This window comes from Anolis sagrei, chromosome 4 (genome assembly GCF_037176765.1).
Source record: "Anolis sagrei isolate rAnoSag1 chromosome 4, rAnoSag1.mat, whole genome shotgun sequence".
NCBI classification, from domain to species: domain Eukaryota; kingdom Metazoa; phylum Chordata; class Lepidosauria; order Squamata; family Dactyloidae; genus Anolis; species Anolis sagrei.
Window position 1 is genome coordinate 154,163,345 of NC_090024.1, and position 27,432 is coordinate 154,190,776.

Genomic DNA, 27,432 nt, shown 5'->3' on the forward strand with positions numbered 1-27,432 from the left:
CTATTAAAAATGAAGTAAAAAGGATTTCTTTTTGTGCTAGGGTTTAGCAGGACCAGAAGGTAACCCAGGCCCTAAAGGTGTAAGAGTAAGTAAGCATTTTAAAGGATTATGACATGCATGACTTTTCCCCCATCCACAGTTTAGCATGAGGCTGGAGATATTTTATTTGTATTTCGGTATTTCTCTACTCACCAAGTCATTCCAATTGGCAGAATTATTCACAGCCTATGTTTCATTACTATATACTAAGAGGTTTATTTCACTTTCATTCTCACAATTTATAATCTGTTCATACTAGTATTTGACTTTTGTTTCAAGTAGAGGTGTACATGTGCCCCTACACATACCATAAGTGGTGTTAAGGGAAGGTTTATGCATATGTGAACATGGCCCATTTTCTGTCTATAATATTAGAGTCACTGAGGTAGCATATGCTACCTTTTGGTTTTCAAAAATAAGGATCTGCTTGCAGAATGCTTTCTTGATTTATCTCCAAATGTTATAAGATTCTAATGGCATTTTGAGGCATGTGTGATTCCATTCAACATTCAACTAGACCTTTAATAATTTTTTTTACCCAAGACATAAAGTTTAGGTCAATGGCTGTCTATCTCTGATTTTCAGTCTTGCTTTCTAAGGTTTTTTAACTGCAAATATTGAGAGTGGAAAATGAGACTGTTCTACCAGTTGATCTACACATCATAACTGTGGATTAATGAAATATTGGTATCCATTTCTGAGAAATATGATTCTTCTAAATAAACATTTGATCATCATTCAAATTACTACTGTATGGATTTTGTTTTCTTTCGTATCATTTTTTCAGAAGGCTATATTATTTGTATATCTGAGGACAGTTTTTATGCTGTAGATTTTTTTATTTTGGCAATACAAAGAAAGGCAACTTGACATGACGATTTATTTTTCATCTTGATAATATGTTTGAAACATTTGTCATAGAGTCATTTTTTGCAACTATGCTAATGAAGAAAATTAGTGGTGTTGTCTTTAAAAGAAAATGTGCTTGAAAGGGATTTGTGTGGTGAAGTCATTCATTTAATAAAAGTTTTACAATGTAAGGTCAAGAAAATTGGGTTGTGGTAGGTTTTTTCGGGCTATATGGCCATGCCTCAAGACTATGGCCATATAGCCCGAAAAAACCTACAACAACCCAGTGATTCCGGCCATGAAAGCCCTCAACAATACGTCAAGAAAATTAATTGTTTGCATTACAACAATTTTTGTGACTAGATCACCCTAGCAGATACTGCAATTTCGTAAAAGTTAACAATTGATTCAATTTTCACAAGCTCTCCAACCCCCACATGCCTATATTAGTCATTTGATTTAAGATCAATTCTAAGAAAGCCTCCTCCATTGGCCTTTCTACATCCCACCCAACTCATCTGGGTTTTAACATGGCTCTCAAATCAATCAAACAGTGACTGTGGGACATTGCCTTTTGTGCCTCGTTCTTATGTATCTTGCTCCCCTAGTACTCTGTCCATACATTATGTTGTGCCTTTCAACGCAACAAACTATCTAAAGAACTTGATTGTGGCCAAATACCATAGCCTATTTTCCAAAGCAAAATGTTCTCTTGTCTGAATTGCTGTATGAGAGATTTGCGGGTACCCCATACAATGAAAGACTCTGCCTATGTAACAAAGAGGAAGTAGAATGTATCTACCACATTCCACTGTCATGCAGTTTCTATGAACAGACCTGAGCACACATCAACCTTCCCCACGTGACCTTGGCTGTTGCCAGGTTTCTTTCTGAGATGGCCAGGATTAGACAATTCCCAATTTTAGTCACAGGCTGAAACACGTCAGCACGTCTTGTAGTCTTTACCTATTTTTTAGCCAACATGTATTTTAAGCAGTTTTAACTGTTGTAACTTTTACCCATTTGTGTCTTTAATCAACCGGATGTTGTCAATCTCATTAACCTGCATACTTTGTACACCTACGGTGCAATAAGGATCTTTGGACCAAAATAAAATGATGTTGTTGATGATTTAATCTTTTAAAAATAATATAATTTTATTAATTTTTATATTGTTTTCCAATATTGGATTTTTATTGTTTTATCATTTTCAGTGTAATCTTCCCCTGAAAATAGTATCATAATATACTACAATAAGTGAAACTGAATAAATAAATAAATAAATAAATAAATACATTTTCAAAGCTTGTCATTGATGAATGGGCAAATGGGCATTGAATCTTTTGTTCTCCACAAACAACAGCAGTGGTCCAAAGCACATTTTTCTTCTCTACTAAATTACATTTAGTGTCTGATTCAGTTCCCATATTTAAGCATGCCATGTCTCTTAGATGATACTGCAATAAGGAAACAATTGCTAATGTATGTATTTGTTTTTTTATTTTTCTCTTATCATTTTTCAGGGTTTTATTGGACCACCTGGAGTGGCAGGACTTCCTGGACTCGAGGGAGAAAGGGTACTTTTATGGAACACATAAAAAACTTGTGATAAAGAAATGTATATTCTAAATAATGCATACATTTTTAGTAGTCTGTTCTCAAAATCACCAATGCATGGACAAGGCTAGGTATGATGTTAAATGCATCGATTAATTAAACATGCACAAGTTAATAATACAGTAAGATCCCAATATCGTAGATATGACCACACACCATTGAATTGGCTCTTTCAGTTCCAGCATGCCATAGGGTTACATTTGAAGAAACTAGAGATTTCTAGAGAGGTATACTTTCCAGGAATTTGCTATGTCCTCCAACACAACTGTATGACAACCACCATGGGAAGTATAATATAGAGTCATCTGGTGGACCCAATAAATGCCTGAAGAGATCATTACCACCATCTCCCTCAGGTGCAGATAAGTGAAACCACATACACGAGTTTCTTGGTCACGGAGATCATAATGTACAATCAAGTCCATGATGGGTAGTGAACACTCTCCCCTACCACTAGTTCTGTCTACCTCAAATACTACATGCCTAAGAAAAGGTTGTGTCTTCTACCTGCATTGAGATCCCTCTAGACCAATGGTTTGCAACCTCCAGCTATTTTGAACTTCAGCTCACAGAATTCCTGGCAGTGGCCAAGCTGTCTGAGGCTTCTGGAAATTGCTGTCTCAAACACCTGGAGGACCAAAGGTTGGGAACCACTTCTGTAGGTCATTTTCACTGACAACTTAATAACTGTAGGCCCATGACATCATGTTTCTTCTCCTGTATTGTTTTTTAATATCTTTCCTTGATGAAGAAGCCATTGAGTCTTCAGAAGCACACATTAGCTATTTTGTACATTTGTATTTGCCACTAAAGGCATTGCAGTTTGTGTATTGTGAATTTTGTTGCATGGTCAACAAATCTAATTCAGAATCTAAATTTTGTGATTTTTCTTTTCTTTTCAGGGCATTCCAGGTTTTCCTGGAAAAAGTGGTCTGAAGGGGAGACAGGTATGACAATTCATGTTTTCTTGACTTCCTTGACTGTTTAAAGACAGCAGTATCCATATATATATATATATATATATATATATTCTCAAAAGTTAATCCCATTGATTTCATCATCAATAGGAATAGTTTCCTCTGAAGGACTGCAGAGGAATCGTCTTAAGAAAGACAGGGAAAAAAGATAAATAACAGTGCTGAAGGTTGTTGGCAGCAACATGGAATGCCGAATGCAGGGTGGACATGAACAAAAAGGAAGATATTTCTGTAGGTGCTATGAAACCGATGAAATTTGTCTACTGCATTTCTGATGTAAACCATTTTATCAGGTCATAAATGTTTACAGAGTAGTGTCTCGTGTTGTCTCAAGGTACTAAGTCTAGCCAGAAAAAATGATGCCTGGCTTGATAACAGTATATGTAATAAGGATCTGGGAGTCTCCACATATTGAGCATGAGTAAATTTGTCAGCAGCCAAAAAACAAAGAGTATAACATCCATATCAAGCAAAGTGGTGGTGTTGCTCTACTTTGCTTTGGTTAGACTTCACTTGGAATACTGTGTGTCCAGTTCTGCATACAACAGTTGAAGATGGATGTTGATGAACTGGAACATATGTAGAGAAGGCAACCAAGATAACCAAAGGTCTGGAAACCAGCTCAGAAACTCCTTAGGGGAATGAGTATGTTCAGCTTGAAGAAAAGAAGACTGAAAGGTAGCATGGTGTCTGAAGAGATGCTATGAAGAGGAAGTGAGTTTGTTTTCTGCTGTTTCAGAGTCTAAAACACAACCATGGATTTTAGTTATCAGGAAAGAGATTCTGTCTGTAAGAGACAGCAAGTAGAGGGACCACACTAAGTTCATCTATCACTAAAGATTTATTTCAGGATGATCGCCTATTAACAAATTTCATGTGCTTACTTGACTTATCTAGAACAGAACATTTGTGTTATCAGCAACAGTTTGGTGGGTAACCAGTACAACAACACACACGTAATCAACTCATGTGTCTCACTTTAAATGCTTGGTAAAGTGGAATACAGAGAAAACCACACTTCAGATGGATTGATTCAATTAAGAGAACTGCTTCCTTGAAGTTGTAAGAACTGAGCATTCCTGTTGGTAACAGGGAGACTCCTTTATAGGGTAGCTATAAGTCAAAGTTGACTTGATGACAAGTAGTAACAGGTGAGATACAAATAAAGTAAATAAAATAATAAATAATAATAAACAAATAACCAGGACACACATATGGTGGTACACATTTTTTTTTACTTTACACATACATGTATGTGTAATAATACTTCATACTTCTGTTGAAATGAGCTGTAAAAGTTCATGCAGTAATACATTTGCTAGTCTTTAAAGTGCCACCGAACTCTGATTTTGCTGCAACAGGATAATACAAGAACATTTCAATAGAAACTGCTATACCATTGTAAAATTTTGTAAAACAGGTTTCCCCTGAAGAAGAGCTTGGCCTTTGAAATATGATAGCTTCATTTAATTGAGTATTTTGAGATTCCCTCCCCTCCCCCCAACATAAATTAAGCATATACCTTTTAAAATGATCTTGAATTTATATTACTTGATCATTTAGTCCCATTTCATAGGGTCCATGGTGGCGCAGCAGGTTAAATCGCTTAGCTGCAGAACTTGCTGACCAGAAGGTCAGCAGTTTGAATCCACAGGATGGGGTGAGCTCCCATTGTTAGCTCCAGCTTCTCCCAACCTAGCAGTTTGAAAACATGCAGATGTGAGTAGATCAATAGGTACCACTTCAGTGGGAGGGAAATGATGCTGCATACAGTCATGCTGGCCACATGACCTAGGAGGCATCTATAGAGTCAGACTCAACTAGACTTAATGTCAAAGGGAAACCTTTACTTTTACCTTAATCCCATTTCATAGATAATAACAATATATATACAGCTTCTTTGAGAAAAATGGCTACTTTTAGCAGTGGCAATACTTACAATTATTTTGGTATAAATGAAATGGAACAAAATATTAGTTTGGATAGCTTTACCATTAAGAATAATTATAGTGTCTAGTCTAAAAGCAAATGACAAAATGCTGAATGTACACTATGTTTATATAAATTATATTGTTATCCAAAACATATGTACTGAATTTCTTTTCCCCATTATGTATATTATATGAAATCTGGCAGGAGCTGCCATATTTTAAAGTTACTGCCAATTGTATTATACATAATATGCAGAATTTTACAAACTTTATAGTTGGCCAGAGGAACAAATTATATGAAGACTTTCTTGCAGCTAAAAGTCAGTATGATGTGGGATGCTTCATAAATTTTAGTAACAATTTTCCAGTATAACTTGCAGTAATAGCAGGTACGATCAATCATACATAGTTCCTAGTAAAATATTAATAGACTTCCTCTTTGAAAGGTTCTACAGTAGCACAGCAAATGGTATTATTTAATGCCAAAAATCTTTGTACCACCTAAATAGTTACAATGCTACCTAAAATGTAATGAGAACTATTTAAGCCAGGAGCAAGGGAAATAAATCTTTTAGGAGAATTCTAGACTATAATCTTAAAAAGTAATTTTTGATTCAAGGAGCTTGACTATATCCAGCGGGATTTTTCTTTTCAGCAATATGCTGTTCTTAGGCGATCCCTCATAGCACGAGGACAATGGTCCTCCAAGTGTACTGTCTTGGTTGTGGCTGTGGAACCCTATTCTTGATCCACATGTTCTCCCGCAGGGAGGACATCGGTTTGCAGGTGGAAGGTGGTCCTGGTCAAGGTTGGTTTGACGTGCCTTCCACTTGGCTCATTTCTCCTTTCCACCCTCATTTCTTCCCTCTTTGAATTCTGCAGCACTACTGGTCACAGCTGACCTCCAGTTAGAACACTCAAGGGCCGGGGCTTCCCAGTTCTTGGTGTCTATGCCACAGTTTTTAAGGTGGGCTTTAAGCCTATCTTTAAATCTCTTTTCCTGTCCACCAACATTCCATTTTCTGTTCTTGAGTCGGGAGTATAGTAACTGCTTTGGGAGATGGTGATTGGGCATTCAGATAACGTGGCCAGTCCACCAGAGTTGATGGTTGAGAAGCATCACTTCAGTGCTGGTGGTCTTTGCTTCTTCCAGCACGCTGACATTTGTCCGCCTGTCTTCCCAAGAGATTTGCAGGATTTTTCAGAGGCAGCGCTGATGGAATCGTTCCAGGAGTTGAGTGTGGAGTTTGTAGATAGTCCACGTTTCGCAGGCATATCGCAGGGTTGGGAGGATGTCCCAGTCCTCATACACTCTGCTTCATTCGGAAAAATGCTTCACTTGCAGAGCTCAAGTGGTGTTGTATTTCAGTGTCAATGTTGACTTTTGTAGAGAGGTGACTGCTAAGGTTGCAGAAATAGTCAACGTTTTCTAATGTTACACCATTAAGTTGTCTGACATTTCAGAGAGATTGGCTGGTGGCTGCTGGAAGATCACTTTGGTTTTCTCATTGTTCAATGAGAGGCTGAGCTTCTCATATGCTTCTGCAAAGGTGTTTAGAGTGGCTTGTAGGTCTTCTTAATGCACACAGACTCCGTTATCATCAGCAGATATTGTGACTTTGGTTTTGGCTTTCAGTCTGCTGAGGTTAAATAGCTTGCCATCTGTCCGATAGTTTATTTCTACCCTAGTGGGAAGCTTCCCATCAACAAGATGAAGTATCATAACGATGAAGATGGGAAAAAAGGTTGGGGAAAAAAGGTTTCACACCAAATTCTACCTTAAATGGGTCACTTTGGGAACCATTGCTGTTCAAGACTGTTGCCATCATGTGTGTGAACCAACCTGTCAGAAAAGAAAAGCCAGTAAACAGTCCTAATCATTCACCATTTTTAAAAAGTTAAAACAGCTAGTTTTTTTTCAGCTGTCCTGAATGAAATATCAAGGATATCTTGTGATTTCTAATTAAAGTGTTTCTGTTTTAATCAGGGCTTACGAGGTGATTTTGGAAACAGAGGTCCTCCTGGTCCTGATGGAAGTCCTGTAAGTGTGCTATTGTGTGTTCAGTCATTTGTTGACACTTCATATTTCAAACCATAAGCAAGTTGCAGCTGAAGAACTTTCACATTTTTAATTAAATTGTTTATTGTCTTATCAGTTTTCTGTATTTATAAAGTTATCTGAAATGGTATGTTTATCCTTGAAAAGAGAAGGTTAAGAAGGTTATGATATGATAGCAACATTTGAAAAAAAAAGTCATGTTGAAAATGAAGTAAACTTGCTTTCTACTGCTCCAGATCAATTGATTCAAACCACAGGAAAAGAGATTTTATCTAAATATTGGAAATTCCTGATGTTAAGAAATGTTTGACTGTGGAATATCCTGCCTCAGGCCTCAGGCCCCTTCTAGATTGCCATATAAAATCTACATTATGTGCTTTGAATTGGAGTATATGGCAGTGTATAATCCTGTTCAAAGAAAATAACGTGGATTGTCTGCTTTGATAATTTGGATTATATGGCAGTGTAGATCTAGCCACAGAGTGATCATCAACACTTGGGACTATGGTTATAAGCAAGTTGACAGACAGTATGACGTGTTGTGCATCTTTCCTGTAATTAACTCCAGGTAACACTGTGACTGCAACTCTTTTGACCACTTGAAGCTTCCAAACACTTCACAGGCAGCCTCATATATAGCTACTTACTGTGATTCAAACACAGGATGCTGGTCTTTACATGTAAAATAGTATACTTCTCTTTGTGCCTTACATAGAATTACTAAGTCAATGGATCTCAGCATTTGGCCTTTCAGATCTTAATGTGAGATCCTCCAGATCAACTGCCATTTTTTTTTCTCATTGACTGTTGAGGACCAAAGTTAGAGAAGCTCTGTATTTTAAATATATTGATTATTGTTTCCATCCTTTTATGAACCTTTAGGAACATAGCTTTATTTAGGAACATAGCTATATTTATTTTATAAAACAGACAAACAGCAACAATACATCAAGATTTTTTTTCAATTTATTTTTCCCAAAGGGAACTGTTGGTGGTGCTGGCCCTCCGGGATTTCCTGGACTTAGAGTAAGTATACATTTTTATTTATTTTTGAAAATGTCATATAATTTTGTTGTATATTTGAGAAAGCTGCATGTGTATTCTTCTAAGAAGAGAGAAGCCTATAGAGATAATAATGTATGATTATGTGATGATTTTTTTTCTGGACCAGATAATCCCAGTCTATGTGTGATTATCCTAAACCATTTGAGATTGATTTCAAAAGTAGCAGGATATTTTTTTTAATCTTTGTTCATGTACCTGTGACCATGTACCTTGAAACATGTTGTTACTTAGAAAAGTTGTATTCAAATATTCCATTCTGCTTGATTTTTAAAGGCATGCTCATACTTTGGAAAGGCTTCTTACAAATTAAAAGCAATTTCTTTTTGGGCTTTTTGAGGAGTGAGTTTTCAGTCACAAGTTGTGGCTGTATTCTTTAATCATCGCATTACCTTATGTGCTTTTCAATGCCATAGTTTTTATTCCTCACAGCATTCTTGTATTTTGCTTGCTGAAACAGAAATGTTAATGTGTTTCTCTTGGATGTCGTTATGTAGCAAATAGTGCAAGTAGAAAATATTTCTTCCCTGCCATGGAAATGTATCTCTATTCAATACTTGTAGAAAACCTTAACTTCCATCCAAGTTCACATGCAAGTCTAGATCAACACACACAGAGTGAATACGTTATTTCTCTTTCTTTATTAGAGCTGGAATGGTTTCAGCTGGCCTTGAGATCAACACAGCCTTTGCCACATGCATATTTCCATAACATCAACATTAGACTGACGGTTTCTAGACAAAAGTACATTAAGCCATTGCCAATTCAGTGCTTACAGCCTGTGGCTGAGATCTGAAGTATACTTACTTGGAAGCTATTTCTAGTGAAATCAGTGGCGCTTAGTTCCAATTAAGTGTGGTTTAAATCAAATCCCAATAGTCTACTGTAAAAAAAAAAAATCTAAACAACTGGATAGAAACCAAGGGAGGCTTTGCCAGAAAGCACTAAGACTAATGGTATGGTGGCTGCTTTTGAAGTTTGTGGAAATAAATGATGTGAACAAATGTGTGTACATTTAAATGAAAGGGGCAATTACAGAGTTTGCAATGAAAAAGGTACCTACTCAAATCTTGGTGTAAAAGGGCCTCTAAGAACAGCCAACAGATGTTGGCTCTACAGTCATTTTTTTCATGGGATATTTGATGGCCAGTTTGCTTACCTTTAAGCAATTTGAATCCTTTTACATATATCTATACTTAGATGCAGATAAATTGGCAGGGGTGTTCATGTTTGGTTTTGTTTGCTTTGGTGATTCTTCATTCTTAATATACAAATCTGCAAATTCAGCAAAACCATATATAAGATGGAAAATTACTTTTCCACCTGAAATGTTTGGGAGATACATACGTAGGTGGTTTTTAAAGCCTCAAACACTTCTGTTCTGCAGCTAAGAAGTGTATGAATACTTAAGTGAAGACCATTAGAGATAGGAAAAAGGAGAACTTCTGGATTTATAGGCTTGGTAGTATTAGAAACTCCTGGTTTCAGTGTGGAAGATTTATTTCTTCCTCGTGTAGTCTGTGAAATGCGCACTAATGGGTTTCTGTGCGCATGCGCAGTGATTTCGGAATATTCTAGATTAAAAGAATTTAGGCGGGAGTCCCGCCCACCCTCCCAATAGTATAAAAGGCAGTAGGCGGAGTTCCGCTTCAGTTCTTCTTTCCGCGCGACAGCAGAAGCATTTCGGATCTTCCTCTCTGTTACTTACCTTGTATTTGACTCGGACTGCATTCGACGACCCTCCATTCTCCTTCCCTCGACAACGGACCGTTCACGGACAGGCTAGCATGTCGGCTTTATCTTTTAAAAAATGTTCGGCTTGTGGAGTTAATCTCCCAGAAGCCGATAGACACACCAAGTGTCTTTTGTGCCTTGGAGAGGCCCATAACCGCTCTGCCTGCGAGATCTGCAGAGGGTTTACATCTCGGGCCCAAAAGAGCAGAGACTCCCGTCTCAAAGCTCTCTTATATGAGCAGGCACTGGCCCCTGAGGAGACTCGCCAAGCCGCGCTCAGTCTCTCTCAGCAGCCCTCACCCTCCCCTCTCTCCGGAGAGCGGCCGGGCTCCTCCATGCAGCTGGAAGAAAACCCTGCGGCCGCGACTCCTCCCCCTGGGGACGAGCCGCCGCCGAAAAGACCCAGGGTCTCCAAACAAACTGCTCATAAGAGCAAGTCAAAGGAGAAACAAAATAAGAAAAAGGGACGGCAACTCTCTGGCGTGCAGCCCCTGAGTCCTCCCCCGCTGGTACCGCCGGCCCAGCTGCTGGAGCTCTCGCCCACGGAGCAAACCGCACCGCAATTCCTAGAGCTTCAGGAGCCCCCGGAACTCCTCCCGATCGAGCTCCTCAACTCCCAGCCTGATCCTAACCTCCCTCTTTCCCCCTCCCTCCTTCAACCTGCCCAGCCTCTCAGACAACAATCTCCCTCCCCGGTACCGGCCCCTCCCACCGCCCAAGGAGATCGTGGCTGTTCTCGGCCGAGCCGCTCCTCCAGGCGCCGGTCCCGATCATCATCCTCCTCTCACTCTCGGTCCCGATCCCACACTCCTCCCTCTAAACGCCCGCGCGGGCGCGATCCGCGCGACCGCGATCCGCGTTTTGCCTACCCTTATGACTATCCTTTCCCTCTCTATCCACCCCCCCCCCTTCTACTACCCCTACTACCAAGGGGAATACTCGAGGGACCATACCCCTCCTCCTCATCCCTATCCTCATTCCTACCCTCCTCCTTCCGCCACTGTCTCTAGGCCCCCTCCTGAGCCTCCTATCCTTCAACACCAGGGGGCGCCACCCCCGGATCCTACTACTCCTCAGCAGGATCTCCAACCCGACCCAGAAACTGTAGATGTTGAATCTTCAAGTGATTCACCTCCCATTTCTGCCCTTCAAGCTGAACCAGATCCAGACCCTCTACAAGCAGAAGAGTTCAAAAAATTTTCTGCCTTATTAATCAGACTTTCTAGATCACTTAATCTGGCCGTTCCTCAGCCTACTAAGGCTGTGGATGACCCCTGCTTCACCTCATCTGAACAACAGCGACCCATGTCAACTATATTGCCCACATTACCTTACCTTTTAGAGGTCCTAAAAACAGAAGGTGTTTCGCCAGCCCTGGTTCCAGCTACACCAAAGCGAGCTGAAAATCTTTATCGCATTGACCTCACGGCAGCTTCATGGCTTGCTAAATTACCTAGAGCCAATTCAGTTGTTACAGACGCCCAACCCAAACCAGTTCAGAGAAATCAGGCTTCTCCCTCAGACAAAGAAGGAAAGAAACTGGATGCCATGGCAAAAAAGTTTTATTCCTCTGCCTGCCTGTTTGCCAGAATGGCACATTATGGCGTGTATATGAGTGTATACCAGACACACCTCTGGAACAAAATTTTGCCTTATCTTGATCTCTTACCAGTGGCTGATCAACCAATGGCAAAAGCCTTTGCTCAAGAAGCACTTCTTCTCTCTAAACTCCAAAAGGACTTAGCAAAGAACACAGCTGACACGTCTGGCAAACTCATTGCCGGGGCAGTGGCCTTGAGACGTCACGCTTGGCTCAGGGCGTCCACTCTGTCTCCTTCAGCTCGCACGCTGATTGAAGATCTCCCTATGGATCAAACAGGATTGTTTAATCCAGAAACAGATTCCCAGTTGAAACATTCACATGAGATGAAACAAACAGTCACTAAATATGACCAACAACCTTATCAACAGAGGCAACGATGGGGCAATTATTATCATTACCCCACCTATCATAGAGGCCGTTACAACCCTCACTCCTACAGAGGAAAACAACGTCCTCATTCATCTCCTGCCACCACTGGGAAGCCACCTGTTCCCTTTAAGGGTCAGTATCGGGGCACCAAACCACCAGATAACAAAAAACGGCGTTTTTAGCCCTCCTCCCTCCCCGACACCAAATCTACTTGCCCCTTCCCCACCCTCCACACACATCACATCCACTTTACCACTGTACCTCAATAGACTCCATCCATACTTACCTGCTTGGCAGTCCATAACCAATGACGCCTGGGTCCTCCGCATAGTGGATGAAGGTTATGCCATTGAATTTCATTCTCTCCCTCCACTAGGGAAAATTTTACCTACTCAATCCTCTCCCATGCTCTGGGACGAGATCTCCTCTCTTTTAGACAAAGGGGCAATTTCCCCTGTACATCCCGACCTAGCTCACACTTGCTTTTTTTCCCGCTACTTCCTAGTAGATAAAAGGGACGGAGGTCAGCGCCCCATTCTGGACCTCCGAGGCATTAACAAATTCATTTCACCTCGCAAATTTCGCATGGTCACATTAGCTAACATCCTTCCCTTCATCACAAAGGGGGCGTGGCTCGCCAAGGTTGACCTCAGAGACGCATACTTCCACATTTCAATTAGACACAACCATCGCAGATATCTATGCTTTGCACTGGACAACCACATTTTTTCCTTTTCCGTATTACCCTTTGGTCTCTCCTCTGCCCCAAGGGTCTTCACTAAATGCATGTCAGTAGTAGCTGCTCACCTGCGCCAAAACGGCGTAACGGTTTTTCCATACATAGATGATTGGCCTTTTTCGGCAAAATCTCGTTCCCAGCTCCTCTCTGACATTTCCTTCACCTTGTCTCTCCTACAGGAACTTGGACTTGTCGTAAATCTCGACAAATCCCACCTCATACCTACCCAGCGCATCCATTTCATTGGTGCCCTGATAGACTCCATATCCCAACGGGCTTACCTGCCAGAAGACCGGTTCTCCAATCTCTGCCAAGCCATCAACAGTCTTTTTTCTTCAGGCCGGTCCTCTGCATGGGCTATCCAATCCATCCTTGGCCACATGGCGTCCACTACAAGTGTGACCCCTTTCGCCCGACTCCGCCTCCGCCCACTCCAATCCTGGTTCCTGGGGGTGTTCGATCCCATTCACGACTCACAATCCATGATTCTTCAACCTCCCGCTCATGTCCTCAACTCCCTCCTGTGGTGGACAAAGGAATCCAATGTGTGCTCAGGTCTCCCATTCATACCCCCCCGCCCGTCCCTGTCACTGACAACAGACGCCTCCTCCTCCGGATGGGGAGCACACCTCCGAGACTTGACGATCAGCGGCCGCTGGTCTCACTCAGAACAAAAGCTCCACATCAACGCTCTGGAGCTACTGGCAGTGGGGAAAGCCCTCCGGGCCTTTGCTCACCAAGTTTCCAACCGCACCATCCAGATAGTCACAGACAACACATCAGTAAAATTTTACCTCAACAAACAAGGGGGAACCCACTCCCCGACTCTCCTCTCCATAACATCAGAGATCTGGGAATGGTGCATTCAGAGGAACATATTCCTCATTGCAATCCACCTTCCGGGAAAAGACAATACCCTGGCGGACTCTCTCAGCAGGACTCCGACCACAACCCACGAGTGGCACTTACACCCCAGAGAGTTCAACCTCTTAACCCGTCACTGGGGCCAACCTCAAGTAGACATGTTTGCCTCCCCAGACAACACACAGTGCACACTCTTTTGCGCGAGGCTCCACCCTCACGCATTCCCAGGCTGCTTAGGCGACGCCTTTCTCTTCCAATGGTCTCAAGGGTTCCTCTACATTTTTCCCCCCCTTCCTCTACTCTCCAGAGTAGTTGCGAAGGTCATCACAGACAAGGCCAATTGCATCTTGATAGCCCCATGGTGGCCCAGGCAACCGTGGTTTGCTCCTCTCCTTCACGCATCACGAAAAACCTTTCTTCGCCTACGATCCAGCCCGGATCTCCTCACCATACAAGACGGGCTGATCTGCCATCCAGATCTCCCAACTCTACGCCTCACGGCGTGGAGGATCACACCATAACCCATCTCTCTGAGGCTGCGCGACTCATCATCCAGGCAGCTCAGAAGACTTCCACCAAAAGAGCTTATACCTATAAATGGTCAAAATTCAAGGCCTTCACTCAACCCCTGGGCTTTGAGCCTGCCTCAGCCCCAGTGCATATTGTCTTAGATTTTCTAGTTCACCTCTCCTCACAGGGTTTTTCCCTCTCCTCAATTAAGTGCTACCTCGCAGCACTCTCCTGGTTTCGGAGGAAATCAGGACTACCGTCCCTTTTTCAAGATCCGTTGATACAGTTATTTGTTAAAGGTTATAAAAATGTTCACCCCCCAGTTTCCCCACCACCCCCGGCTTGGAGCCTTGAACTTGTATTGTCTCAACTCTCCAAACCTCCCTTTGAGCCTATGGCCTCCTGTGACATCTCCCACCTCTCCTGGAAGACGGCGTTCTTAGTGGCCATCACTTCCGCAAGGAGGGCCAGTGAACTCGCTGCTCTTCGCTCAGACCCCCCTTTCATTAGGTTCCACGAGGACAAAGTAGTCCTCCGGACCGACATTACCTTCCTTCCCAAAGTTGTCTCCAAGTTTCACATGTCCCAAGACATCACTCTCCCTGCCTTTTTTCCTAACCCTTCCTCTCCTTTGGAAGTTGCACTCCACGCGCTGGATGTCAAGAGAGCCCTCTCCTTCTATATATCCAGGACAGCCTCCTATAGGAAATCTCCTAGACTTTTCCTAAAATACCGGAAAGACGCCTTGGGCGCTCCAGTAACATCTCAAAGATTGTCATCATGGATAGTATCCACAATTCGCCTAGCTTACAGCCTGGCGCACAAGGAACCTCCTACAACTATCCACGCCCACTCTACAAGGTCGCTTTCAACATCTCAAGCCTTTCTCCATGGTGTTCCAGTCCACGACATCTGCAGAGCAGCAACCTGGACGACACCTTCTACCTTTGCCTCTCACTACAAGCTCGACATCCTCGCCAAGAGAGATGCGGCCTTCGGTAGAGCAGTTCTCTTCTCCTGTGTGGCATGACCCACCTCCAGGTTGGTAGCTTTATAATCACCCATTAGTGCGCATTTCACAGACTACACGAGGAAGAAATATAGGTTGCTTACCTGTAAACGTATTTCTTCCAGTGATAGTCTGTGAAATCCGCACGTCCCGCCCGTCCTCCCCTCTTATGTCATGCCTCTTTTCCTGGCTGCTGTCTGGCAGCAAGGAACTGAAGCGGAACTCCGCCTACTGCCTTTTATACTATTGGGAGGGTGGGCGGGACTCCCGCCTAAATTCTTTTAATCTAGAATATTCCGAAATCACTGCGCATGCGCACAGAAACCCATTAGTGCGGATTTCACAGACTATCACTGGAAGAAATACGTTTACAGGTAAGCAACCTATATATTTTTTTTGTTGTGTCAGGAGCAACTTGAGAAACTGCAAGTCGCTTCTGGTGTGAGAGAATTGCCATCTGCAAGGACATTGCCCAGGGGACTCTCAGATAATTTGATGTTTTTATCATCCTTGTGGGAGGCTTCTCTCTTGTCCCCGCATGAGGAGCTGGAGTTGATAGAGGGAGCTCATCTGCCTCTCCCCGGATTTGAACCTGTGACCTGTCCTTCAGTCCTACTGGCACAGCGGTTTAACCCACTGCACCACCAGGGGCTCCAGTGTGGAAGATGGGTATCTAGCATTCTTCACCCACTTTGGAATACTATGTCCTCTGTATTTTATAACTGGTACCTTGAGTACAGCTTACTTTATTTCAGAGTACTTGAAGCTTGAAACATTTTGCCCTAAGATTGAAATATTTTGTTAGTTGCTTAAGTGTGTTTCTCTGTATGTTTGTCTCTGTGAGTAAATGGGGAGGACCACTTATTAACCTTTTTAAAATCATGTCAGAAGTGACTTGAGAAACTGCAATTCACTTCTGGTGTGAGAGAATTGGCTGCCTGCAGAGACATTGCCCGGATGTGTTACCATCCTGTGACAGGCTTCTCTCATGTCCCTGTATGGAAAGCTGGAACTGACAGATGGGAGCTCATCCCATCACATGGACTTGAACCACTGACCTTCAGGTCAGCAATTCAGCAGGCACATGAGTTTAACCCATTGTGCCACAGCAGCTTCACTTATTAACATAACTGTTACCTAAAATTGCACAGTCTTAATAAGCTGGTATTTCAGGAAGGAGTGCGAGAAGAAGGATTAAACCTTAATTGAAAGCTCCCTTTGAATTCCATGCAACTTCTAGTCTGTCTCTAGCACTCGCTTTGTCTTAAGGCTGTCTTGTCTCCATTATTGTAATGTGTGCAGAGCTGTTAATAATAGGATCTCTTACTTATAAGCTAAAACCAGCTTGATGGCATGTAGCAACAACTTTCCACATGGTTTCCATTGGTCCCTTCATTATTATGCTTCAGATTTGTAATGTATTACACCATTTAATTTTAATGAATGTTACTCACTCTCTCTTGTTTTGAAAAGATCTGCAGTCTTGTTTTTATTCAATTGTTTTGCTACACAGCATGACCCCTGTAACCATGGAACTGATAAACCATAAATACTTCCATTTATCCACAGTTTTGCTTATTCACGGCTTCTTGCTACCTCCATTATTAGTTCTATTAAAAATCATAGGGTTTGCTATTATCCACAGTTTCACATATCCATAAAAAATCCAAGAATGTATTCCCCCCCTAAGACATGGTGGGGTCAAGCTATACTAGTTTCTGTTATGTTTTATTGTTGTTTTACCTTTTAAATCACCTAGAGTACTCACTGATCAGAAGTGTCATCCATATTTCTAATAATTTAATAAAACATTACATTTCTGCATTAGTTTTTTAATCATACCATTATTAAGAACGAATTCTTAGGCTTAGTTCTGCTCAGGTCAAAGGTGAGACCTTATGCCATCTACTACTACTGTCAGAAATTCTGTATATGATATACTGAAGAAGTAGGCTTTGTCCTTAATGGCATACAGATTTTGCTGAATTATTCTATTTCTATCTCACCTTGTAGTGCTAGCTCTCTGGGGAGCATTAATGTAAATAATTTAAAATACAGTGAGAAAAACCATTTTAATATAAAAATATCAAAGAGGAGATAAGTTCAAAAAACCCTGCACTGTGAACTTAGAATTCATATCTATGTCTGGATCACCATTTAAATTAGAGGGCTCACTCTTGGAATAGTTTTTAAAATTAGAAGTCTACTTTTAGTTGCTCTAGTATCTCAAAATCTGTAAGATTTACTTTTAAAAAGGGGTTTGGGGTGATGTAATTGATCTTTATCACAGTTGACCTAATCCAAATCTGTTATTCTAACACATTCTAATGTTGAGTTGTGTATACAACATCTCTTCTTTCTGCACAATTCATCAACAGATACAGTGGTTTTGGAGGTTCAACAGCAGTGTTAGGGGTGGTTAGTTAATCAAGGTTGCAGGAAAAGGTAATGGGAGAAACAGGTATTTACCCATGTGTGCATGTATGTGCTTGACAAGTCAATTAGGTCAACCCCATGAATTTAAAAGGTTTTTCTTTAGCAAAGAATACTTAGATCAGTGGTTCTCAACCCATGGGTCCCCAGATGTTTTGGCCTTCAACTTCCAGAAATCCTAACAGTTGGTTAACTAGCTGAGATTTCTGGAAGTTGTAAGCCAAAACACCTGGAGGCCCACGGGTTGAGAACCACTGACTTAGAGGTTGTTTTGCCAGTCCCTCCTTTCAAAATGTAGCCTACAGCACCTGATATTCATTGGTGGTAGCCCATCCAAGTACTCTATACAGCTTAGGCTGCTTAAATTTCAATATCAGACAGGAATCGGTGCCTCAATGGTTTTTAGGCCTTGGCTAACCTTGCCTCTATAGGATAGTTCCTACAAGGGAAGAGAGTCATCTGTCTTGAAAAAACAATGCGGTTTGAAAGAGTTGAATGCTTCCCAAAGCATTACAGTCCAGAAAGATTCTTCTCATACCCTTGGGGACAAATATTAAAACTTTAAAACAAAACCTGCAGTAAATCCCATCGTGAAACTTTTGATATCATGTTAAGCGGCGTACTTGCTGTTAATGTGCTTAAATGCTGGGCTTATAAACTTCAGGAAGGAAGACAGATATCAGGCATATTATGTACACAACAAACAATTAAAACCTACTGATAAAGAGCATAACTTCTTTTAATGCCTCCTTGGAGTGATGTCTTGATGTACTTAATCTTAAGGTCAATTTTAACTTCAATGTTGAAGTTAACTTAATATTACTGGTCCAATACAGATACTGTAAGTCTTGTTGTAAACCATCAGCATGGGTTTTAGATGGGCTTTTTCTAAGATTGTTGTTCTGAAATATATTTAAGTTGAATCCAGTTTATGACCACATTATCATCGCATTAGCCACATGTCACAAGTGTACATGAAATTATTCATAGGATGTTTGCTTTCCCTTTAAAGTTGTGAAAATGGGAGTTTGCTCAAGTTTACCCAGTAGGTTTCTATGGTTAAGCAGGGATAGGAATCCTGTTGCCCGAGCGTTCTAGCCCAGTATCCAAAGTATCAGTCACAAATTGCATTTTCTAAACAGGCAACCCTTTCTAATAGTTGGCACTGGTAACATATAATCATGAGCCTATACCATTTTGAATTGCACCGCTACTAAGCGAATGGGGGGGGGGTCAGTGCTTCTTTTAGGTTTACCCAGGGTAGATTAAGCCTTTTGCTACTCTACTCAGAGAAGGGAGTGGTTCCTTTTTAAATAAGAGCTAAGTACAATACTTACATTTACCCATGAATAAGTCGACCCAGGTTTTGGGGTTAATTTTTTGACTAACATTTTTGGTCCCTAAATATACCCTTGATGTATACATGAGGTTGACATACACATGAGTATATGGGGTAATTAGAGAAACTATGCTTCCTTCAACTATGCTTCCTTCTTTATCTAGTCCATTTAAATCAAGGACAACTAGTGTACTGCATGTGTCCCTATATATTTTTGATAAGCCCCAGAGTGTCCTAACTGCCTCAGGGAATTTTTCATCATAGAACAACGGAGAACTGTGCCCTGGAGATTTAAAACATCATGTCTCTACATCCCTTGTTTTGTTTTATTTTTTAAATAGTGAAGGGGTTTGAAAACAGAAATAGCCTCCGTCATTGGTAGGGGTGGTAAAATTCCTAGGAATGGAGGCGGTCAGCCTACAGACCTGAGGAAATTGGTTATCCCTTATATATAGATGCTTTGAGTTTCTTACCTACCTGAATCAAGTTGCTCTTGTCTTTTGTGAACCAGTGAGTGGCACTTGTAGCCATTTTAAAGTTGAAGCAAGAACTCAGACTAACCCTGCAATGCCCTGTCTGGCAGAGTCATAATTATATACACTAAGTTTCACAACCCTTAAATTATATCCTTATTAGCTTTCATCTGGGCCAACAAAAGTCAGGGGAATAATAGAACTCAAACAGCAAATATGCTATATTTCTATAGACAAGTTTGGTCACTGTGAGAATAAATGCATTGTGTTGTTTATTGTTGTTTAGGGTGTTGTGGGACCAGCAGGGCCATCTGGACCACCTGGAATTCCTGGACCTCTGGTAAAGTATTATGCAGCATAACATAAACATTTCACTTTAAATGTCTCTCTGCCATACATACAGCAAAGTAATTTTATTATTTTATTTATGTTTCGCATAGGGTCTTCCAGGGAGTATGGGGCAACCTGGATTGAAAGGTGATAAGGTGATCTAAATAGTTTCATTATCAGAGTTATTTTGACTTCAAACTTCACATACCATAATCCTTTTTTTAAAAAGCGCCTTCAATAAGGTTCTGTATTTTATTGCTTTTTTAATGTAAGCCACAATAATCTCCAAAAATATATATTTCCAGCTGCTGTAATTCTCACTACCATGAACCATCACATTAATCTATGGCCTGATTTAATTATTAATGATTTTAAAGTTCTATTCAGTAGCAGTGCAATGTACTTGGACTATTGAATAGCAAATAAATGTTGGAATATATCTGTGATGTATTCCAAATAAATGTTGGAATATATCTGTGAGGTCGTGGAAGGTGTAGTAGTATTCATAGATTTCTTTATGATGCTGAATGTAATGATGCATTATTTAGGGTGAACAAGGCATGGCAGGAGAGCAAGGGGAGACAGGCTACCCAGGAGACAAGGTAAGCAGAAAAAACCCATTTTGTAAAGCCTTAATCTTCTTAGAAATGTCTAGCATGTTTAATCTCAGCAGGTTAATGAATGCCTATACAAAGCAACCATACGTTCTATATTGTTGTATATCCATTTATTAATAGTTAAATCATATACAGGACTCAAGTAAGTCCCATTGTCCTAATGGACAAGATCCACATTTTAGCATAATCCTGCCAAAGGGGCCTTCTCTCTTTCTCGCTCCTTTTTTTCTTGCCTTGTGAAGTTCTTTGAACTGCCCAGAAATCTGCTCTAGAGGATTTCCTGCTGTTCAAGTACAGATCTGAGAGGCTGATCTAGATTATTCCCCACCCCTCAGTAGAGACAAGAGGGAGAACTGCTTCTGCCAGTTTAACACCTCACTGGTTCGATTCCATAATCAATGTGTTCACAATTGCAGCCATGGTGAAAAAAAAATGAGTGCTCAAGTACAGTATCATATAAACTAATTTCCAGATCTAGGGTGTATGTCACTGCCTCCACAAAACAAAAAGAAAAACTAGTAGGCTTCTGTTGCCATAATAATAATCTTTCCATTACATATCACAGCATTCAGGTAATTAAATATTGGATCTAGAGAAACATGAGAAGTCCCATAAGACACGTCAACTTACAAAGGCTGAAAGGGGAATTGTAGTATCTCTCTATGTCCTATCTACCTATCCTGCTCTACATTTTTTTCCTGGTTACATCTGAAATAATCTGTAATGCTAGGAGAATATTCTGATCCACAGGGCCTCCTATTCTGAGTAATGTTTATATCTCTCAGACAGGATGGAGACACTTAGGTGTTATACTTTGCTTTGAAATTTCTGCAACTCTTGCCTAAATATTCTGGAGAGGTGTTCTCTCAAATCTCTAGGTCATCCAGCATGATTGAAGGCAATTACACACATAAAGATCTCTAGGGAGAACATTTTTAATTAAATCTATGAGTAATCAAGTCTTCAGAACTCAAAAACAAAAAAGTAGAGGGACGACTGTATATGCACATATACTGTACATATGAGAAAAATCAAAGTAATAATTATTTGGTCTGTGCTCCAGATCTAGTGCATGTGCAGACACTTTCTGTGATTTCATAGAAGTATGTTCCCCCAAAATATTTGGCAAGTACAGTAGAGTCTTGCTTATCCGACAATCCGTCTTATTTGACGCTCTTATACGACATCCTTCTTTTCCTTCAGCATTTGCCCTTCAATTAAAGTAGTGCTTCCCAACTCTCCCTCCATTCTCAATAAGTGGGAAAGCAATACAAGGGGGGGGGGGGGTAAGCAGGACCGTAAGCGGAAGCATCCTCCCTCCTTCTCTCTGTGATTTCCACATTCCTCTTCCACATCTGGGCACTTCCTGCTAGGCCATTCTAGCCCCAACGTATTTAGCCCTTTGAGTCCCTGTTTTTAGTATTCTAGGTGTCTAGCGCCACGTCAAATGTGTAACAGTAGGAGACTCCATATTATTCGACATTTTTGTTTATCCAGCGTTCTGCTGGCCCATTTATGTTGGATAAGTGAGACTCTACTCTATATGCAGCCATGATTTTCACTTAAATTGTAGCAACTCTTACTATTTTTCTCAAAGGGTGCTGCTGGTTTACCAGGACCACCGGGAGTTAGAGGAAAACCAGGCCCCATGGTATGTCTTAACATATTTTATGTTGGTATTTTAAAAATACTTTCTTAGGTTATTATGGAAATATTACCTGCACAACCCTATCATCACTGTAACTATAATTTTAACTGGCAGTATTTAACTGTTCATTTACTATCAACTACATGTAAATGTTAGTTTGGCACATGGTTGTAAAAGGAAAAGTATTAAAATAAGGCAGAAATAACAGTATTAAATTCTAGAAACCATTCTGCTGTATATATGTAGGGGATAGCAAGAGTTTTCAAAGATTTCTCTTCACAAGGAATTCCTGAAGTTCTGACTGCTTCATTGAAAATATCTGATGGCATGTTTCTCTAAGATAGGCAGTTGGATTTTTCACACTGAAAGGGTGCCAGTGATAATTATGTTTTTTAACAGAAATAGTATTAGAAATCATTTAAAGGGAAAAGGCTTGTAAAGAATGTCATTATGTAGTTAAAACTGCTTTGGGGTTGAGCAACTTTAGCTTATTTGAGTAAAATAAGAGAAAGAATCATACATAAAAACATATATATCACATTATTAAAATAAAGGCATATTGACCATATCTCAGCATATTGTAGGAAGTAGATTGATTATAATGTAAGAGTTGTATTCATCATATTTTACAAAAGGCATTTTGTAAGACAGCTTCAAATTACAAAAAATGAAATTGATTACAAATATTTTACAGAATGAAGCCATACGCATTAGTAATATCAAAATCTTGGCCTGTTTGGAATCTAATATCAGTAGCAGTATTTAAATCAGATAACCCGTATCATCTTCATTTTTCAGTTGTAAGTTCTATGTTTATAGTTTATTTTTATTTGATAGTTTTGCTCACTACTTACAGCTGTATATAGAATACAGTTCTTTCCAGGATACAAGGAATCATTTTGATCACTTAAAAGTAATTGTTTCTCAAAAAGTGTAGCATGACAATTTGATGTGCAGTTTTTTAAAGACATAAAGAGCATGTTATGCCACCCTGTTCAGAAAAAAAAACCTGAATTTATAATGCAACTTTTACTTTTAGGGTAAAATAGGAGATTCAGGACCCCGGGGACCATTGGGTCCTCCCGGACCTGAGGTAAGAAACTTTTAAAAGGATTTATTAATATGTTATATCTTTGCATGAAAAACAATATAGATAGTTCAAGGTTTTGTTTCTTTTGAAAGCTGACTGATCCTTTTTTACATTACACTAACTTTTGCTACACACTATAGACACATGTATTTAAGATTAATACATATCCATCAGTAATTTAAACATTTTTACTAAAATTCAATTCTTGTAATTTTGCTTTTTATATCTCATCTCAATATTCCCTTTCCCCCTCTTTTTTCTAATATAAATTGGCCTTACAGTATGTCAACAGTTTTTTATATAATATCTTATTGTATTCCCTTCTTTTCAATGTTCTTATTTCATCAATTCACTCCTACACAAATAGTTTTTGTTTTGTTTTAATTCACCCATAGTCCTCAGTTTGTTTATTCCAGTTTATTCTCAATGTCTTTCTTATACAACAGGGCATTCCTCAAATAGCAAGTTGTCTATTTAGTTTTAACATGTTTTCCCCATTGAAATGGGCTCTCATATAGTCCACATAGGCTTTGCTTATCTGTTTGAACAGAACTTAAACCCCTGAGGTTTTCTTTTCCACACTATTTTCATAATAGTAGGATGCAAATGAAAGAAGCGTTTTGTTTGTTTGGGTTTTGGTTCTTGGTTCCTTCATCTTCTACAGGCTAAGAACTGTTGCTGTACAACATAAAATTTAACAATAAGCACTCAAAACCAATTCAGAGAAAAGGCTGGGGGCTGCAGAATCAGAAAAGGAAGAGAGAGAATAGAAGTAGAAAAGGTGACTCTTGGATAACAACTTTCATATTCCCTCACAGATAAAGGTTAATTATTAAACAATTATTTTCTTTTCCCTGCTACTTAATACAAATAAAATTTGATTCTAAAGGTTTTATAATTTCTAAAAAGTAAAAAAGACACCAAAAACCTGAGGAGAAACATGTGATATACAGAATCAACATAGTAAGATATTACTTATTCTATACATCTGTCTTATGAAATACAAATTTAATGGGCATGGAAATGGAGCCCTAGAGCCATCTTTAGGGCAGAAGACAACAAAAGGACATGGGATGGCTGGCCATCCCAGAAGACGGGGAAAGACGGTAGGGAACAAATGAGGGTGGTTTCCTCCACTTCCCCCTGCTTTCCCATCCGATGAGGTCCTAACTTTTTCCATTTGAAGCTGAATGTATTGCTACCTCAAAACTATCTCCATCTGGTGTAAAGAAGACATCAATCATTATTTTTAATGAACACTTCATTTAATCCCTAAATGGCCTGTCACTGTGTGCATAATTGTCTCAGAACAATAAAGCAAATGGGAATCAGTTGTTCTATATTTTGTGCTCAGACCTTTGGAATCAAACCTATGAAAAAGGGGGAGACTTGACAGGAATATTAATCCGTAGTAACAAAATGCAGTGTTTTGTCTCCTGGATCATTGGCTGCATTATTTAGCTCTTAAAACATTTTTCTTCACGCCATGTTTCATTTCATAGTGTGATGTTAAGAAGTTCTGAAGATAGCACCATAGGAACAGGATTGCCCAAGACCCTCTGTTCAGTATTACTTTTTATAAAGTGGTAACAGCTGTCAGTTAGATACTAGTTTGGGTGCTTGTTTAATGTATTAATATTTATGAAGAAAATAGTGTGAACTGAACTTCTCATTTCTCGAATACTTCCAGCCTATGGTCATACTAATTAATTTAACAATTTTGAGCTATATTTCCAAGGAAAGACTTCTTATTAGGGTTGCCAGAATGAAATTCCAGCAATAAGAGACACCATGGGAACCGTGAAGCTGTGGTCTTCCGAAATAAGACACATTCCCTTAAAATATGAGACATCTGGTCACACTGTAATTACATATAATCCCATTCCCTCTCTTTCCAGTTCTGCTTTAGGATGTGGAAATTTTAAAATGCAGAATAGTTATTTTGAACATCCTTTCAGAGTAGTTGTTTTTGCCCCCTTGCAGTGGAATAGTTCACAATAAAAATATGTAACAAAATAGTGGCTAAAGAATCATGAAACTAACTCGATGACTCCCTCTACCGAAACTTAAAATTTGCTTTTCCCTAATCAAACAAGGACTCTGTCCCCATCTATAAGGCAAACTTTCCTTTTAAATTCCACAAGCCAAATTTTGTTTTAAGTTTTGAGGGAAATTTTAAACACAATTTGCAGCAGAAGAATTGTTACTTAGAAAGAGTCAAACATTTTAATTTGCTAATGGAAAGTGGTTGCATTAATCCGAACAGCATTTTCCATCATATGAATTATTTCAAGAAATGATTCATTCTGGATATCAGGTTTCTATGGTGTATCCTTTTTGTTTTTGTTTTTTTTTTTAAAAAAAAAAACCAACAGTGAAGGTTTGTTTAGGCAAAAGGCAATTACATAACTTTCTGGAATAATCTTCATTCTTTTGTGTTAGAGAACAGTAAGATTTAAACAGAAAGTCAAGAGCCAACAATGTGATGTGGCTGCTTAAAAAAGCTAATTGAATTTTGACCTGCATAATAGGATTATAGTGTCTAGATCCAGGGAAGTCATACTACCTCTCTATTCTGCCTTGGTCAGACCACACCTAGAATACTGTGTCCAGTTCTGCACACCGCAATTGAAGGAAGATGTTGACAAGCTGGAATGTATCCAGAGGAGGGCAACTAAAATGATCAAGGGTCTGGAGAACAAGTCATATGAAGAGCAGCTTAAAGAGCTGGCCATGTTTGTTTAGCCTGCAGAAGAAAACGTTTAGAGGAGATATGATGGCCATGTATAAATATATGAGGGGAAGTCATAGGGAAGAGGGAGCAAGCTTGTTTTCTTCTGTCCTGGAGAATAGGCCATGGAACAATGGCTTTAAACTACAAGAAAGGAGATTCTACCTGAACATTAGGAAGGACTTCCTAACTGTGAGAGCTGTTCAGCAGTGGAATTCTCTGACCCAGAGTGTGGTGAAGGCTCCTTCTTTGGAAGCTTTTAAGCAAAGGCTGGGATCACTAGCTGTCAGGAGAGCTCTGAATGTGATTTTCCTACTTCTTGCCAAGGGGTTTAACTGGATGTCCATGATGTCTCTTCCAACTCTATTATAAAAAAGAATAATGGAGCCACATCCTTCCCTTACAGAAGGTGCCTTCCAGCTTCAGTGTCTGAGAACTCTAAACAGGACTTAGAATAACTCCTGCATCATGGATAATTAGTTAGTGTAGACACAGATATACTGTGCCAGAGTCATTTGGAATACAAGTGGCCCATGTGGAAGTCTGAGATGATGATGATGATGATGATGCCGCCGTCCATGTGTTCTTTTGGTTCATCAGGTGCTCTGCTATGGCTGACTTCTCTGATTGAAGTAGTCTGCAATGCCTCTCATGTTCCTTAATTTGTGTTTGGGCACTGTGTTTGGTGGCCCCTATGTAGACTTGTCCACAGAGTTATTTTACTTTCCTTTAAATCAAATGGAAGTAAAATAACCCACCTTCTCTAAGATGAACTGAACCACCTAAACTGGGCTTTACATGCTAATGGCTACTCCACCTCAGATATCAGAAGAGCTGCAAGACCGAGAACATGCCACGAGAGTAAAGACAAAGATCCACCCAGAGGAAAAGTGTTCTTGCCGTACATCAAGGGAACCACTGACCGCATAGGGAAGCTGATGAGGAAACACAACATACAAACTATCTACAGACCCACTAAGAAAATCCAACAAATGCTACATTCAGCAAAGAACAAGAGGGATCCTCTCACGTCTACAGGAGTCTACCGTGTACCATGCAGCTGTGGACAAGTCTACATAGAGACCACCAAACGCAGCATTGCCCAAACAAGAATAAAGGTACATGAAAGGCACTGCAGACTACTCCAACCAGAGAAATCAGCCATAGCAGAGCACCTGATGAACCAACCTGGACACAGCATATTATTTGAGAACATAGAAATGCTGGACCACTCTAACAACTACCATGTCAGACTACACAGAGAAGCCATTGAAATCCATAAGCCTGTGGACAATTTCAACAGAAAGGAGGAAACCATGATAATGAACAAAATCTGGCTATCAGTATTTAAAAACTCTAAAATTATAACAGAAAAAAACCCCAAACACAGGGAAACTCCAAAGAGAAAA

The 27,432-nt window shown here is 40.1% G+C and overlaps 1 protein-coding gene across 3 annotated transcripts in view; it reads left to right on the forward strand.

Annotated features, from left to right (window-relative positions):
• Window positions 1–27,432, forward strand: part of COL24A1 (collagen type XXIV alpha 1 chain) — a 215,046-nt gene that overhangs the window by 68,776 nt on the left and 118,838 nt on the right. For all 3 annotated transcript variants that reach the window (XM_060773864.2, XM_060773865.2, XM_060773866.2), the window contains exons 10-19: window positions 41–85; window positions 2,412–2,465; window positions 3,408–3,452; window positions 7,401–7,454; window positions 8,454–8,498; window positions 19,894–19,947; window positions 20,048–20,092; window positions 20,486–20,539; window positions 22,152–22,205; window positions 23,242–23,295. In XM_060773864.2, coding sequence (XP_060629847.2) covers window positions 41–85; window positions 2,412–2,465; window positions 3,408–3,452; window positions 7,401–7,454; window positions 8,454–8,498; window positions 19,894–19,947; window positions 20,048–20,092; window positions 20,486–20,539; window positions 22,152–22,205; window positions 23,242–23,295 — 504 coding nt within the window. The remainder of the gene's footprint in view (window positions 1–40; window positions 86–2,411; window positions 2,466–3,407; window positions 3,453–7,400; window positions 7,455–8,453; window positions 8,499–19,893; window positions 19,948–20,047; window positions 20,093–20,485; window positions 20,540–22,151; window positions 22,206–23,241; window positions 23,296–27,432) is intronic.